Here is an 18083-nt window from a genome sequence, read left to right as displayed (position 1 = left end):
CCTGCGGCGCCCCGGGGGCGGGGGGGGTGGGGAGGCCGGCGAGGTGTTTTCAGCGCACGTTGTATTTTGGCCCCCTCGCGACGACTAGGGACGAGGGAGAGCCCGTGACGTGAGGCCAGGCAGCCGAGGTGCGGTAAAGGGGCAGGAAGGGGGAGAGGCGGCTCCTGTGCGGCACTGTGCCCCGACCCCACGCAGCCCCGGGAGCCAGCTCCGAGAGGAGAACAGCAGCGACAGCTTGGGACTTCATACAGAGGAATAATAATAGTAATAGTAAAAAAAAAAAACAAACAGAACAGGGAGGTTCCCTGCAACGCAGTCAAGCGAGGAAACGGGCGCGCGGGCAGGTGAAGGGCTCAGGCAGCCTGGGGCGTTACCGTAAGCGCATCGCAGGATGCGTGGGGCTTGGAAGCGCCACGGGGGAAGGTGAAGATGGGTGTCCTCTTTAAAAGAGAAGAAAGTGGCGGAGAGCAACAGGAGAAAGGTGGGAAGACGAGGGTGGGGAAGGAGAAGAGGGCACGATGCGAGGCTCGCAGGTCATGCTGCTACCTTAGCAGGGACCGTGTCCCCTGAAAAGACGCCGGAACGAGAGCAGCGAGGAAGGGCTGGCTGCAGGTTCAGACCCCGCCGGCTCCCTGTTGAACCAAGCAGCACAGCGGCAGGAGCAGCAGAGCAGGGCTCTGCCGCCCGGGCAGAGCAAAGCCAGGGCTATAGCCTGTCACCTCCGGCAGGCCTCACGCTACCCTGGCAAGCAGCAGGGAAAAACGGGGTTAAAACCAGATGGTATCAGGCAGGGGAATCTTTACCCTTGGAAGAAATAAATCTTGCATGCATTTTGTGCATTTACACATCTGTAATATTTCTGTTAATAATGTCAGTCACTTCCATTTTGTAATGAATAAGCGTTTGTGAAAGTGTACCGCATTCTGATAGCATCCTCTGGCATTAGTTAAAACATTTTCTAGTGTAATCTACTTTCATAAGTATAGAGCAAATAAGTTATTTGCATTTTAGAGCAGAAGAAAAAGGAAAAATGTATTTAAGCAAAAAAAGGTTCAGGTTTTAAAGCTTTTCTTCATAAGAAAGCGTGCCACATTGCTGCATGACACTGAAAGAAGAAATAACTAGATTAAATTTTGTTTTGGACAAATACAGTATTCAATCTTTTTTCTTACATAGAATGAAATTACACGCATTTGCTATCACCTACAGATGTCTATTCTTTCACACAAACCACTGCATGACTAACCTGACTTGGGCCAAAGAACATACTCAAAATCTGCATCCACCCCATAACTTGAAATTAGAGACTAAGATTAAGAAAAACATTAACAAGTCTTCCCTTGAAATCTTCATATCATGATGAATGTATGTAATTTCTCCAGTAAACTTCCCCAGTGTTTCACTTGTATTCTTAAAAATGTTCATATTAATGGTTCAGCTTATATCCACTGGACCTCATTATGCGTTTTTCCACCCTCCGTTATTAATTTCTCATGTGTGTAGGTATCTGGAGTGTTGGATCACTTCTTGTCTGTTTCCTGCATAAATAAAAGTAGCCAGAGCTACTTCAGTCTAATTTAGACAGACTTGTTCTCCAGACTTCTGGAGCCCCTTTTCCGAATCTTTTTTCATGTTTTGATATTCTTCTTTAAGCACAGAAAATACAACTGGAGTCAATATCCCTGTCATCCTTAGGGGAAACAAAACAAAACAAAAAAACCAATAGCCAAACCAAAAACCACACGCCCCCACAAAAAACTCTGAACACCCCAAATCCAAGCAAAAAACCCTTAAACCCCTGTATTTCATACTCCCAGTTGTCAGGTAAACACACACTGTTCTCCTACACACACTGCCACAGAGAACATACATCAACAAAGCACACCTAAACTCAGTCTTATTCACAATTATGATCTGTATCCTTTCCCTTATTGTAAACCTTGTTGTTTAGAAAAAATTTAAATCTAAAAAAAAAAAAAAAAATCCAGAGGAAACCAAACATTTTTTGTTTCATTTTTAATTTGGCTTCACGCTGAAAATTCAATTTACAAGCCATTCATAAAGAAAATGTCCAGTTGGGCAGAATGAGCCATGATTGTATACTGCACATCAACACCTGTAGTGTATCATTTAGTTCCCTTTTAGTAAATCATCATACGACTTACATAGCATAGTTGAAGCGTCTACATCATTTGGCTCAGTTCATCACACGCTATAGTCCATTTCAACCTATCAGACAACTAACAAGAAAAGAATGCTCAAATTGAGGTATTTCCTTTGAGAATTGACTGATCACCGGTATTCAGAGGTAATGTTAAATCATATAGTTTTAAACATTGAAAAATGTACAAAAACAAGTTCATTTTTAAAAAATATTATCCTTAGTCTTCCATGCGTGTTAATAAAAAATATAAAAATCAAATTTGTAGCACTGAAGCTATACTTTTCGTTCTGCAAAAGTATTTCCACAATTGGAACTACAAGCTACAGTCATCTTTAGTACACTACTTGTTTTTGCTTTTCAGTTATGAAGTAGTCAGTTCAGTGCAAAGATAATAGTCTATGTACACATACCATAGGAGCCATAGGAGGGAAATTTACAGCAAAAAATATGCATTCAGATTATTATTATCCAGTAGCACTATATATTGTTACAGATTTACACTGCATATCCAAGGGCTATTATAATAAAAAGCTTGCAGCCAATATGCGTCTTTCAATACACCAGGTCTGCTTGAGCAGCCTTGAAGTCAACAGAAGTTGTACCATTGATGGAACAAGCACGTACTACCTTGCAAATGAGTTCCTACAAAACAGCTTCCTGCTCTGTCAGCACAGGTTTTCAACTAAAAGCATCCTCTTCATGGCAGTGCCTAACTTGGATTCAGTAGTGGTAAGAGAAAATTCCAAAATTCGATCACTTGAAAGGTTAACTTTTTTGCTTTTGCATATAAATTCTCAAGTGCATTCAAGAACATAGCAATATTTTTTTCCAAATATATAAATGGTATCCTCAATGCAAGTTTAACAATAATTCAAGAGATCAAACCCATTTTTTTTTCCTGAATTATTTCTCAGCTTGTTGATAACTCAATTTTATTCTTCCAAAAAGATGAACTAGTACCTGCATTCAAATTAGGAATGTCTTGCACACCTGGAGAGACACTGGGAATTACAAAAAGATTTAGAGAGCAGTCCCATTGAACAGATGCCAAATACTTTCAGCACAATGCCGCAACATTGAAGTTGTATAGTACGTAACACAAGGTTAGCAGATGCTTAGTCTTGGTCCTCCTCCAGGAAACAAAATCTGCCACTTCAAAGAAATTTACTTCTGACTTCTGTTTCTAAGGTTACTGCTTTACATGGAGCTCTTAATACCCTTAGAGCAATTGGAGAAAGCAATATAAACAAATCACCAAACACAACCAACCATATAGACAAGCAGCTGCAACTGTTTCACTTTTTGTCTAAGCATATACAATTGCTAAGGAGAGATGTTTAACTTAAGGAATTCTAATCCATGTATTTAAAAATACAATTTCATTTTTAGATGTTTACTTAAAAACTGCTTTTGTAGTCTGGAAAGTACAGCACTGGCTAACCTAATCCTCCCTTCTGAAATATAAGAAATATTTTGCTTCAAACTTCATTATAAAAGAAAACATAGGACAAAAATATATACTTAGGGCATACAAGATCTTTACAAGTTTATTTCTTTAGCATTTAAAATACAAAATTGTCTTCATGCTGGATAGTGAATAAAAGACATGTATTTGGGTTTTCCCCATATACATTCATAGACTTAGAAATAACCTATCATCAGATTAATTCTGTTTCCAGTACCATGGTAGGATGAAAAGTGTCTGAGCTTCAGCTTTCCTCAGTATCCATGAAGAGACTTTGTTTGCTATCACATTTATAGATGCTGCATTCAGAACTTGGAAGTAAACAGGCACACACTGAAAGTGACATAGCGAGTCAGAAGTCAGTCTGGTTTCATTGTACTATATTTTTAAATTTAATTTCTTATTGTTCATAGGAACAAGGAGAATCTCATAAGCTCTTTCAGACCTGTTGTCACCTGGACACACCTGCAACGGTTAAAGTGTGGGAAAAGAAAAAGCAATCCTTCACCTAACAGCAGGCACAAGCTAAAGCAGTACATGGGCCCTTAGTTTTGGGTGGCATTACAAGAACAGGACTTTAATATTCACCTGCCGCTTACGGCTCAGGGAGAAAAGTCCATGAATGTCACTTAAGCTTAAGAGGCAGCGAGGTCTCCCTCAGGCTGCAACACACCTACAAAGAACAGACAGCACAAGCAAGAGCTAGGGATACAGAAAACTGAATTCACCAGCCCAAGAGGCAGAGAAGATCCTTCTTTACTGTGGGAAAAGGCCTGCTGCACAGTGAAAGCGTTACTGCCATGCTAGCCTTGATGGGCTTTTCTACTTGCTGGTTCAGGACCAGAAGTTCAGCCTGATTTTTCTCCAGCTGACTCTTTGGTTCAGAACTGGCACTCTCAAATAACACCCCATTCATAATATCAAAATAGAATATTACAAAAGTCATTATGATTTTTCTCTTGCTTCTAACATTTTTGGTCAAAGTGAAAAAACTGAAACTTAACATTATATGGACAGATTATCATACAGCACCTTTTTCAAGATCCCCAAGCTAACCTCAAATGAGCTCTGATGTTCATAGGGCTCTGTGCAATTTAGCTCAGAATAAAGAAGCATGACAACTATGTTGGCTAAAACAAAAAAACCCCAACCAAATAAGTTAATTAACAGGAATAACTTACTCAGGTGCAGTGTGTGCTAAGGTGATTCTACTGTTTCCATTCCTGGAGACTGATCATTTGAAAACTGCAAATACATCTTTACCTGTTACAGATGGCCTCCCCAAGTTAGCCTTCACAGGAGTACTCTGCTCTGCCACTTTGCTAAAGAAAATGGAATAAGCAGCCGCTGCCATCACACAACTAGTAAAATTATTTTGCCTAACGAACTTGCAAGACAACCTAGGCAGAGTGTCAACTGCTGCAAAGGTCTCGGCATATTTCACAGAAACATAAACCCTCCATTCTATAAGACTTAAATCCTCTGCTCTCTTGGTATCACCCGCTTCAGTTTAATCCCATTACACATGATGAAGCATATCATACTATCTGGGGAAAAAGAAGCTGTTTTCTACAAAACAAATCACTCCTCCACTTGTAAAAGTCAAAGTAATTATTATCTTGAAATAAACCTGAAAGGTTCCCTAGATCAAAACACTGTCTTAACTTGATCACTGTGAGATGCAGGAAATATTCACAGACGCAAGTCCAGGCACAGCTAATGGACAATCTGTTTGCTGGTGCATTCTCTCAATAGTTTTCCCTCAATATTATATAATTTATGCATGTTTTGATCACAATGTGTTGGTGACTAACATGTATATCCACTTCACTGCCTTAGCTATAGCACAGAACCATCGTGTTTGTTCCTCTGAGGTGGTGCTAGAGGATTGTACCTTTAAGGAGGTCTTACAAGGTTCCCGTCATGGTTTGAATACTTTTTTCCAGTCTTCAAAGGAAAAAGGCAGGGAGAGCAGATGAAACCTCACTGGCTGCGCTGCCAGTGACCTAGTCATTACTCGGATACATGATGCTGCAGTACCTTCAAGAAATCATCCTCTGACTGAAGAACAGCTGGCTTAATTTCTACCTAGCCAGGACTGCAAAATTACCTGAATGACAATCTCAGTCTCCCTGCTCATCTGTGAAACACATCCTGCAGTTTTGCTGGACTGATTAATTAATAACTAATTATCAATGGCACTGATGACAAATTCTTACTTTCCATTTCGAACTGTTGGACCTACTCTTCCTTCTTTTTTGTAAAGGATCTAGCCATTTTAATTAGGTAATTTAAGTCTTCCAAATTAGCTGAAGTTCAGATACCTAAAAAGTAACAAACCATCTGAAGTGCTTGGTTCACAGGGAACTTCTGTGCTTCAGTACAAGTTTAGGACCCAAACTTAAGTTTTGCTAATGTAAAACTCTTGGCCAACATATTTGACATTTCTTAATTCTAGAACAGTCATGAAAGTGCTGCTAGAAAAAAAACCCAGAGGCTTCACGTTAAGCAGAATGCAACATTTCAGAAGGTCTTATGACCCGCACTCTGACCTAAAGAAAAATTAATCTGACTTGGTCAGAGTTTTTAATCAGAAGTTTTTTTTTCTCTCCATCCTAGTTCAGTCCCATAATATAAGCAAAGCTGTGCTTAGTGTTTTCCTGAGATCATGGGATCTACGGCACGTGCTGCTCAAGGTCTGCAACTTGTATTCTTTCTTTTTTTTTTTTTTTTTAAATGAGATTCCCATTTTTGAAGGAGCAGAGAGCAGAATGTGACTAAAACAGTTAACATGAAAAGCTGTACTTACCACATGGTAATATGAAAGTAGGAAGAATAATTTAATGGCAAGACCAAAGATGGCCTTGTAAGGGAACTCATAATTTAATAAACACACATCTGTTGAAGGGCAACAATCCCTTTTCCAGAAAAGTGTTTACTACATTTTATGAATAAAAAAATATTCCAACCAGCCCAATGCTTAAACTAGCTATCAAACCTATTCAGTTTCCATGAAAATATTAATAAACAGCTATGTACAAAACTATTTACTTCTGGCAGCTTTGCCACTGAAGAGGTTGCATCACTTCCTTGCTGCACACGTGTCTCCTTTTCAACCTTCGTGACCTAAGGATTCATACCTTCAAACTGGGATTAGCAAACACACACAAACCTGGTTGCTTTTTATCATAGTAAGATTATTCTAGCTACAATAAATACATTGAAACATATAGTGTAATTAATTGGTATAAAATTAAGTGTACAACCTAATTTCTCCATAAGGCTTACAAATTGCCTATAATGCCTTTTAAGTGTATCTGCGTACAGCAGTGGACTCCTGAGAAATCTGTAATAGCACTAATAGCAATTGCCTTACTGTGGTAGAGACAGTGGTTTAAACATGCTTTGCACCTCCTAAACATTTGTTTGGTTTTAGTGGGGTTTTATTATGTTTGAAGAAATATAAATGGAGCAAAAAAAAAAAAAGACACTTTTTAGATATCTTGGATTTTGTGGTTTTCTGTGTTACTTTAAATACATTCAAAATACTGAGTATACTTGTTCAAGTATCAGAATAGCAAAGCTTTGGCGGGGTATCTCATATGTAAAAATGGAGTCTGATGCAAGAGCTCTGCTGGCAAGGGATGGCAGTATTACATAAAAGTAGTAAAATGCTCGTCAGAGATGTCAAATGGCTTCACACCCCTGCATTTTTTGTGGAAGGATCATTTCTTAAGTTAAACTGTTGCAAAGAACTGAAGTAATTTCTTCATATGTCTCTCTGTAAATTTAGGGGCTGTTGATATCACCAGTTAAAATAAAACAATGTGTTGTAAAATCTGTAATATTTTAATTGAAAGCATTTACATGTCAATGTTTGGTGAAGGGGAAAGGAAGCTTTCACTTCTACCCTGACATTGCAGCAAGCCACTGAAACCTGACTGTCACAATCCAGCTGTTCCACAGTTGGGTGCCTTTTAAAATGGCTACTTATGTGGAACTACTAAAACATTTCAGCAGTCGAGTTTGATAGATGAGTTGTAATGAACATTGCTGCAGTAATGCAATGTGCTACAGGTCTCAGCCCTCAAAGTCTGAGTTTACCACCCGATGGTAATGCAGCTTTTCTGTCACTACAAGGCAGTCTAACATTACAGCCTTATATTCTACAGATGCTAAAATCACCTGAATTATATTAATTAATCTCAGCTTTTGTGACATTATGTGTGATCTAACAATGTTTCCATGCAGGCTGATCAAGACTTCACCCTATCATTCATCCTATTATATCTCTACCTCATTCAACAATCTCACAAAAGAGGGAACATTGCAATTCATTACAGAATCTAAGTGTTGTTTTGGGGGGTGGTTTTTTTTGGTTGTTTTTTTTTTTTTTTGTAACATGGTTGCTTCCACCAAGAGCACTTGCTCACCAGGCAAACAATGCGCTGGTCAGCAGCCTTCTTCAGCAGCAGCTCTGGACTGAACTCACTGACGCACACAACTTTCAGTGCCTCTTCAGCACGCAATGTGGTGTTTGTTTAAGGGCCTGTCTATTGCAGGCTGCAGCACCCTTCAACGCAAATACTCTGCACAGCTTAGATGTACACAAGTGCAGATATTACACTCACCACAATGAGAAAACATCTCCCTTACCAAAACAAATATGAAACCAAATGAACGCTTTGGTTTTCAGAAGGCAGATCCCCAAGTTACACACACCATACATGCAAATTAGGTACACTCATATTTAGCCAACTTCAATCAGCTTTCTTTGCTCTTTCACAGATGTGGACAGAGTATCTCTTCCTCTGGAGCTTCTCTCACCTAAAGTTGTCCATGGGATACTAAGCTTACCTTTTTCCTCCTTTCAAACATGTGTCTCAGGGAACTCTATCTCATCCCTTGCACTCTGAAATTCTCAAATTCCCAAGCTCACATACAAAGCAAAATATAACTATCTTAGACAGCCAGCTTGAGCCACGTGCCATAAAAAGTCTTGTAGAGGAGATGCGACATGCCCAGACTACAGTTCATGTGCCTTCCCTTACATACTGACTAAAATACGTACTGTATAATCACAGAAAGTAGACCTCAGGACGGATCCCTGTGACTCTGGGGCATGATCAACAAAATCAAGTGTCTCCATCTTAGCTGTCTGTCTGTTCTGTTTTCAAAATCCCCAGTGAACGAAGGCTCCTCAGCCCACCTGGAATAACCCATTCTCCTTAGCTTAACTAGGTGTATTGTAAGGAAATTTTCCCAATGCTCAACCTGCCTTTTAAATTAATAGCCTCTATCTACCATCAATGTGGAGAAAAGACTGTTCCTATCTTCTCTACAGCAACTTTTTCCATATTTGAAGACTGTTTTCACATCTTCCTTCAGTCTCCTCTTCTTTGGATTAAAGAATACTTTTGAGATTTTTTTTTTTTTTTTTTTTTGAGTACTTTCTGTCCTCCAGACTCTATCCAGCTACTCCCCATCTTTCTCAGGTGCCCCAACATGGACAGGTACTTCAGATAAGGCCTTATCACACCTTGGTACACAGGAATAACCACCATGCTTCTCACAGGCTACACTGTTGATGCATCCCACTATAATGAGTATCTTTTCTGCAGCAATGAGTTAACGGCGCTCAGTTTGTCGTACTTTATACCATCCCTGCCCCAAGATGTTTTATGCAGCAATACCCACTCCCTTCTCTGTTTGTGCAGCTGACTATTCCTACCTAAGTGTAGTTCCTCACATGCCTTATTTTTCCAAACATTTCTCCTATTTTTCATGATCAGCTTTAATTCAAATCTTGTCTGCCAGCCTGCTGCAGCCCTGTCAGCTTGACATGCATTGCCTAGATAAATAAAAAAATTTAATTTTTACCTCCAAATGAGGACCTACCTCCACATACCCCACAGAAAGCATAATTTCTTACTTTCCCCCCCCCCATACTTGTTCTGTTAAAGCCAGTTTCAGTTTGGAGACTTGCCACACACAGTTAGGGATTTCTAAGGACACATTCCAATACCCTAATGAGTTTTAAAACACCTCCTGCTATTTAAAAAAATAGTAATAAAAGCATTTGGTACAAACAGATTTCCTTCTTCTAAAATTCCTTCCTTTCAAATCTAGTTTTAAATTACTCTAACATGTGGAAGATTCAAATCTCAACAAATCCATCAAATTAATCAAACTCATCAAATCACAAAACCATCATATTTTAGCGCAGCCCTACAAAATTAGTTATAGAAATGATTTGAAAGTGTTTTTTGTTTGTTTGGAAGTACAGTTGCCATCAGAGTTATTTTGTGACAGAGTCCTCCCTCCTACTCCTTGAGGCTTTTGTCATGTTTCCTAATCAGAGATGCTCTGTGGTTTTATAATAATCTAAATTTTTCTGAGACCTCCATTGGTAATTAAGGCATCTGGCTTTACAAAAGGAAAGATAAGAAACATTACTAATACAAGTGTTTTAGTTTGTTGTTTTTTTTTTTTTTAAACAGTGCTAAACTATTTCAAGCTTCATATACGTTATACGCAGTATATGTGATGTTGCTATAGAGATTTAACTAGCATTTCTTCAGGATGTTCTGCAACTTGTTGCTGGCTTGGCCTCTGAAGTAACTGCAACCTTTTCAAACTTGTGCTGATATAACAAAGTTTTCATAATGTGTACCATGCTAAGTTATCTGTATACACAGGCTTGCTACAAAAGAAACCTGTGATTCCTGATAAATCTAGATTAAATACAATTGTGTAAACGTCTCCCATTTAAATGTTGGGTGGACATGATTTGAACTGATTATAAGAGAAAAGCACAAACAGTTTTGTCACACATTTGCAAACAGTATGTGGCATGTCAGTTTGGAAAAAATTCTCGTTTAATTGCATCTGGAAGATTACAGTAGAAAAGTGTTGGGGTGAGGGATAAGGAGCCTTTCCTTTTCATTCTACCATGGAATAGACTGAAAGAGAAACAATTTTGTCATTCAACAATAAAAATAAAAAGTAATCCTTAGCAAGTTTTTGCATTATTGTTTCCAAACTGTTCACTGAAACCAAAACAAAGGGCCAAAATATGCTTGCCTTGCTTGCTCAAGAGAATAATCCCACTGAAATCAACAAGACTATGCAAATATGGACAGCAAAGTTTGGCCCCAAATAAACATCCCCATAACTAGGGAAAACACTAATCACCAAAGTGCACTTAACACCATAGTAGCTACAGTTTCTTTATACATGCACAGTTTGTGCGACACTTTGTACATGAAACTAGTCAATGGAATATAAATAAGTGTGCCGCTTCCTTTTAAATATGAACATTAATAATGGAGCACATTCACATTTTTGCCTTTCAAAGACCTTTTTGAAAAAAATAAAAACACCTTCTCCAAAGTAACCTGAAACATGTTGTTGAATATAGCACATATGATTCAAAGAACAGTACTAAGGTAGAAGAACTTTCACACACAAAACTGGTATTTGCTGTATAGTTGGAGCGACTTATGAAAATCCCAAGAAAAGACTATCCTCTCACCAGGAGAGGAAGGTAACAGTTGTAGTGTTAATTCAATTTCTTCTGCAGGGGCTTGTTTTTATCTTCAGCATTTTCAGGGCTGAAGTCAGTACAGATACCATTAGGAGCAGAAAGAGATGAAGTCTCCAAGCCACTCTCAGCTCCCATCTGATCAGCATAGAGAAAGTCTTCTGCAAAGTGTGGGTGCAATTCGGCAAATCTGTAGAAGTCATCTAAAAAAAATTGTTGTTACACAGAATCAGCTCTTTCAAACAGGAGGATGCTAAATTTGAATACTTACACATATATAACCACATGACGACTTTGGAGAAAAATAGCAGCAGTTAACATAATGCTATCCCCATAGCTTGTTTTAGCTTCTCAGCAGAAGTTTACCACATCCCCAGAGCTGAGATGCCACAAAGAGTTATCTAAGCCCTCTTAAAACACTTCAGACCAGAGCTTAGCTTGTATGGTGAAGGGGTAAACAGGCTCAGATTTACATTAAAATGCATGAAGAGCACCACATGCCCTGACATAGCATCTCACTGTTCAGTGGGGGAAGGGCAGAAGCCCTGCAGTTGAGGAACAAAGAACAGCAAGAGTAGTCATTTCTTAAAACCTGGGAAGTCTTTTGCAAACATGCCCTTTAATGCTCTGCACTCATAATTCGCTTCAACCTAACAGCAGCTGTCATCACTGCCTTCCGCTTTCAAGATTTCAGCATTTCAAACTCTTAACATTTTAGAGAATAATACTGTGAGAAGATAATTTGTAATGCATTATGAGAAAACTGATGTTGATGTTGGATACTAATAAGATAATAAAAAGAGCAAGATTAGTTCTTGGGGGAGTGGGGAATCCTTAACATCAGGAAGTTACATTTTGTGTTAAAAATCAGGCATTGAAGCCTTGTCACAATTTGCCCATATGACTGTTTATTCAGACATCATTTGAACCCAAGATACTGTACGGGATCCAAGTCATAAGAAGCTATTCTTATAATGTAAACTGACACTGGAAGAAGCTGGATGCAAACATTATCACTAACTCAGTCACCTACAGTGTATCACACACAGCCCACTCAAATTCACTGTTATCCCAGAAGAACTCATGATGAGATGATGCTGTGAGTTCCCTGGAGTGCAGTGCAGATGACAGCTGAAGTAGCCTTTCAGAGGAGTGAAGTCCAGTTCCTCCTGGTACAACTGGGCTGGTGTGGAGGAAGGGAACTACCACAGCTTTCCCTCTCCGCCACCCTTCTCTGTTTGAGATGGTGTGTTTTTCTCAATATTGCAAAGGGCAAGGGAATGTCATTTGGCTCACAGGGGCAGTGAAGTTGTAGGTCAACCCTGCCTCTGAACTGTTGCAAAGGGACAGGTGGGGAGAATTCAATAAACATAACTTCATCCTTCTGCAAACAAAAAAGTGGGTATCCTTTATCCACAGTTTATATGGATCTAAAGTATTTTGGACCCTGTAACTTCAACAAAAGCTTATGATGTTCAAGCCATGAGAACCAACACTACCATCTATGTTGAAAAACCTGTATGTACAACAGACTGATTGATCATGTAAATGATAAAGTCTTCAGGGGGTGAAAAAAATCTTAAAAGTTTGCAAATGCATACAGCAAAAATTTTTCTTTCGATAATATTTAATGCAAGTTCAACTTTAAAAAAAATAATCTCATAGCAAAGAATACGATGCATCTGACCTTTTTCAAGAAGGAAATGTAGAGCTTTCTTTTATATTTAAAATATTTAACAGTGGTAGTAGTTGCAATAATATATTAGAAAGACTTGAGTGCAAACTGATTCATCAGAATCAAAACGGTTAAGCACATTCAGGGAATCCAACTGAGTATATTATTTTTCTGCAGCTAACAAGGAGAGAGCAATCAGCTATCAGCCTTAACTGGGTCTGGCCTGCAACAGGAACATGAAAGCGTTCCCTTTTTTCACATGGACGCTTTAAGCCCATCCCAAGGATTTATTCCTTTTTGTAACAACACATACAATGTGTGCATTGTATTAATGACCATGAAAAAATAGCCTTTTTTGGGAAAGGTCATTCTGATACCCCAACTAAGGTAAGACAAGTACAAAAATTTCAATCAAGAGTACCAAAGATGCTCTTACAGTCACATTAAGCATAACCCTTTTTGCACGGGAAAGACTACAATATTTACTGTAGATGCCATTCTAAGTAATTCTTCAAAAAGCTACTGTATCTTTTCAGAAAATGAATTCAGAAAATCCCTTGAAACAGTTGTTCACACAAGTATGATAGTTTATATCCAGAACGGCATCGTGACAACTCTGTCATGATCCATCCCTCAATGTTTTATCAGTACTGGATCCAAATGAAAAACCTCAGATTCCAGGGAGGACTGAATTGAACAGGATAATGTTTCTGATAGATCTCAGTAACTAGACATTTTGGGTCTTGCTGAAACAAGTCCTGAAGATATTAAGGAATATTTATCAAAGTTGTACACAGCAGAGCCCAAAGAAAAGTGCTTGGAATCCCATTTGCCTCATTCACCAGAAACGTGAGACAAGGTGATGTAAGAAGAACGAGCTATTCCAGCATTACTTCTAATCACAGGTCTCATCTTGGAGCTCAAGCTTAAAGCAGCTGTGAAGCATTAGACTGGAGGAAAAGATAACCTTAGTCATTTACTTGGGAAAAAAAGTAATTTTGCTTCCTACCCCTACTAAGAGGAAAGAGACAAAAAGAACGAAAGAACCCAAAGTGGAGTTCTTTAAGACTCCTGTCTATATTTTTTGCATTAAGTATGCATATGTACTACAAGAACTTCAAGAGGTTTTTCTCCTGCCTTTGCAATACCTTCCTGCTACTTGATGCTCCTTGATGGAAGCTCTATGGTTCATGAATCTCCTCCAGTTTTTGTTTCCCCTCAGCTACATAATTACTTTAGTGTACAGGAACTTAAGATAATCCTGTGGTTAATATAGGTAAGGATACTACATTTTAAAGAACAAATAATTCTTCCTTCTCTGAACGTTCATCCCCATGGATATTCACAACACTGCCAATCCCCCCTTCCTTCTTGTTACCAGCAAGCAAGGCAGTCTTCAGAACACTTTCACAGTCATCATTTGTCTATCAAGAGCAGGTGGAAAGTTTCCTAGAATTTGTGATGCCCACCTACAGAACCTATTCAAATTCTCCAGGATCATGTCTTAAGACTGAGAAATCTTGCCTCTCTCTAGATTACAGTGAAGGGATGAGCTTTGGAATTAAGGTGCATCTAAACAGTTAAGCCAACAGCACACTGCTTAAGAGAACTGAGACACAGATCTTTGGCAGCTAGTGGATTTTCAAACATGCGACAAAAATCCAGAATTCTAACAATTCAGATTCGAGATTATCAATCTAGTTATACAATCTCGATTTTGCTATTGGTTATTCTGTTTACCTGCAACCTGAGCTTTTCCTTTGGGATGAGATCTCTGGCTTCAAGAACTCTGCTATACGTGCAGCAATTTAGGTTTGATACTTTGGATATTTTATTTTTTATTCTTACAAGTAAGACTGAAGACTTAATATTCCTGCTTCCCATTCCAACATCCCAGAAAGGAGGAGCTTGTGAGCAGACACCTCTGCTGTGTGTATCCAAAGTAACGTCAGTAGTCTTCCCCAGAACAAGTTTTGATTTCTCAGAACTTGTCTGGACAATGCCTTCAGAAAAGGTGTAGTCTGCAAGTTTTCCACCTCTCCTTTCTCAGTATTTAAGTGCAACAAATTGAGTATGTGGCAAGTTGCACATATTCTCAGGAAAGGCAAGAGATTGAGTATTCACGGCAAGAACTTTCAAGACAGAAATGCAATAGCAGAAGTTTATTTTCATCTTCTAATTCTCTACCACAATAAATTGGACATTTATTCTTACTATTAGGCTTTCAGATATGTTAACATCTCAGTGCAATGTTTATATTATAAAATGAGCACATCCCTCAGAAAGAGATCCAAGCAAAGTTTCAAAGAAATTATGTAAACAACATCCTACTTTGTGCAGCCTCACAAAAGACTACTCTTGAGTACAGGAAATAAATTAGTGAAAATGAGAGCTAAGCACTTCAGTGGCCACTGCCGTGGCTCAGTGGTCCAGATTTTCTTGTGATGGGAACATACCATGACCACTTAGGGGAAAAGTGCAGATTTAAATGCAACTAAGTACTATCAAAGATGAATATTAAAATATGATTTCTTTGGTAACTCACATGAACTGGTCTGAGTTCACTTATACACTATTTCAAATTTAGCTATTCTCAAACAATGAAGTGTGTCAAAATCAGAGTTCTGCTAGGCTTACCAGCTTAAGATTCTGTGCTGGTATTTTTGAAGCTGGTGACAGGGCAGCGGGTAGAGGGAAAAGAGTTGAGTCACCACCCAAATGAGCTGGGAGACAAGGAGCCACAGAGATAGGCAGGAAAAAGGCAATAGCGTAGGATGGACATGGAAATGCTGGGGACATGACAGATGAGATGTACAGAAAGGAAAGGGGCAGTACAGCAGGAGTCAAGGAGGCAAGACATAGCAGTCAGGAAAAAAGGGGAGGGCAGTGGCAATGCTACTCATTCCAATAACTCAAATAGTTCTGTAGTTGAAGCTTTACATACATATTGTGTGACTGAAACATAGGAATTACTAGTGTAGAAATTGTAATTTACTAACACTAATGTCTTAATTTGTAAAAATCTTACAAATTAAATACATACTGATTATCCTGAAGGAAAGCCATTAGAACAGGGCATGTCATAAGCACTTCTACGGGAGATACGTGATATGTTCGCTATCAACAACTCAGTTCATACTTAAATGATACAACTAAATTTAAACCTTACTGCATAAAAGATGAATCTGAAGTAACACACAAGTACTTTGATTCCCAGCATAATCTGTTCACCCAGATCTCACAATTTTTCAAATGCAACTTTCTCACCTCCATATCACCTGCATTACAGACTACATATTGAGTAGCCTGGTTAATACCCCCTCATTTCCCCCGCAGACACACTCGGGACTTATTTTCAAACAGGCTGAGAAATTTTATGGGAGTAGAAAATCTTACATCCCCCTGTATTCTGGGAGGGCAGAAATAGCAGGGAACAGATACAAGAGACAAAACAACATGACAGAGCTAAGATAGCTTTCTTAAAAATACATATTCACATACACGGAAGTCAAAGAACAGAATATGCTGAAAGAGCTAATCTACATATTGCCTTACTTAATGTGGAAGGGAAAACCTCTGAAAACATGTAAATCTGACATTTGATATTAAAGGTGAAACTCAAATTTTTTTTAAAATGTAAATTTACTTTGTCTGCAGTGCTTTCATCATTGTTAAAGTCAACAAGTCAACTAAAAAAGGTAAAGTTTAATAAAACTATAACTGGTTTGTATATCAACATGAGTTCAGACAACGTTGACATTTTGTGACAGTTCAGATCCACTTAAAATACTTACCATATGTAATCTCTCCTTTTTCTTCTTCATCTACAGCTCTAAAAAGATGCGTAACATTAATCTGTGACACACCCATGGCAGTCTTCAGAATATGAGCTAAATCTTCTTCTATTATAGTTCCATTTTCTGACTGGTACAGCTATGAATCAAGACAGGAAGATAAATCATTGCAAAGCTGAATACTAACTCCTCTGAACAGCACCACACTAAAAGTTATGCAAAAGTAAAATTTGGTATTGGAAATTCTAGTCGCTCTCAGATTGATGTGATCTACTAAGGATTTCTGATTACTCTGGGTAAAAGACAACATTGATTATTAGTTCACCTGGGTATGCTTAGAAAGTAAAGCTTGCTATATTCAGAAAAAACCTATGTTTACGTGCCTAACCACTGGCATTTCAGTGATACCCAGACAAGACTGTTTAACACTAACATGTTTTGCAGATATGTAACTGAGAATAATTTTTAGTCCACTGAGCTATGTGTCCAAACTCCAGGAGAGTCTGTGGAATCAGGAGATATATTTAGGTCAACCTAAAGCAGATACTGTTTCCACTTGGTCAGATGTAAAACTCAAGATTCCTTTGACCAACATCCAACTGATTCGACAGCCACTTTGCATAAAATGCCTACATCTACATGGCGTTGTAGTACTCAGGAGAATCCTACCCCCTAAAGTGATGGGCCTGTAATTTTCTACAAATACGTATTCAAAATTCTAGAAAATAATAATTTGCATATTCTTAAGTCCTGAAGCAAAGAGTTTCCTCACAGAAAGAGTTAGCTTTACTACTGACAGGAGACTGATAACTAAAAATAATTGTTCATAGTCTCATTCTATCTTTGTATATGTACGGTGTTTTCCCCTGAAAAAAGGACCTGAGTATTTCAAAACATCTGTAACAAATACAACTTCATTAAACTTTCTAAAATAACTCAATTTGCCTGTGCAATGGAAGTTGAGACAGAAGAATTTTTGAAACATCCTTGTCTCATTTTCAAGCATGACAACACTGCAAATACTGAACCATGTAAAAAACGCTATTTTGCAAACTTTCTTTTAGCTTCTCTACATCATTGAGAAGGTGGGAACTGATGAGACTGAACAAGAGGCATAAGGATGTATTTTTCACACAAGCGGAAGTTGTGTGAATAATGGAATAAAAAAAGTCAGTGGAATAAAAAAAATTGAAGTACTGTGGAAGACAACATTCATGCTCAAATCAGGAATCTTGCTTTTTCCCCCCTAGCAACTAACCTGCACGGTGTTTCACAAGGAGTTGGGGCAAGGACAAGACACTTGTTTAATAAAATCTGCTCTGTTTTTACAGATCAAGCAGTCAGAAGGTGATACGTGATGGTAAGGCTCACAAGCGTCATATTGGCAAGATTTACAACACCCTTTCGTTTCCTTAGCAATTAGGAAGGGAGGATGCGTAGCA

The 18083-nt window shown here is 38.5% G+C and overlaps 1 protein-coding gene across 1 annotated transcript in view; it reads right to left on the bottom strand.

The window, feature by feature from the left end:
• Nucleotides 1-10135: 10135 nt before the first annotated feature.
• The window catches only part of LPCAT1 (lysophosphatidylcholine acyltransferase 1), a 64351-nt gene continuing 56403 nt past the window's right edge, over nucleotides 10136-18083 (bottom strand). The window contains exons 13-14 of the mRNA XM_050891210.1: nucleotides 16642-16780; nucleotides 10136-11375 (exon numbers count right to left, since the gene is read on the bottom strand). Of these exons, the coding sequence (XP_050747167.1) occupies nucleotides 11191-11375; nucleotides 16642-16780 (324 nt within the window). The 3' untranslated portion in view covers nucleotides 10136-11190. The remainder of the gene's footprint in view (nucleotides 11376-16641; nucleotides 16781-18083) is intronic.

The sequence above is a fragment of the Gymnogyps californianus genome, chromosome 2, assembly GCF_018139145.2.
Source record: "Gymnogyps californianus isolate 813 chromosome 2, ASM1813914v2, whole genome shotgun sequence".
NCBI classification, from domain to species: Eukaryota; Metazoa; Chordata; class Aves; order Accipitriformes; family Cathartidae; genus Gymnogyps; species Gymnogyps californianus.
This window is presented reverse-complemented; position numbering and strand designations above follow the sequence as displayed.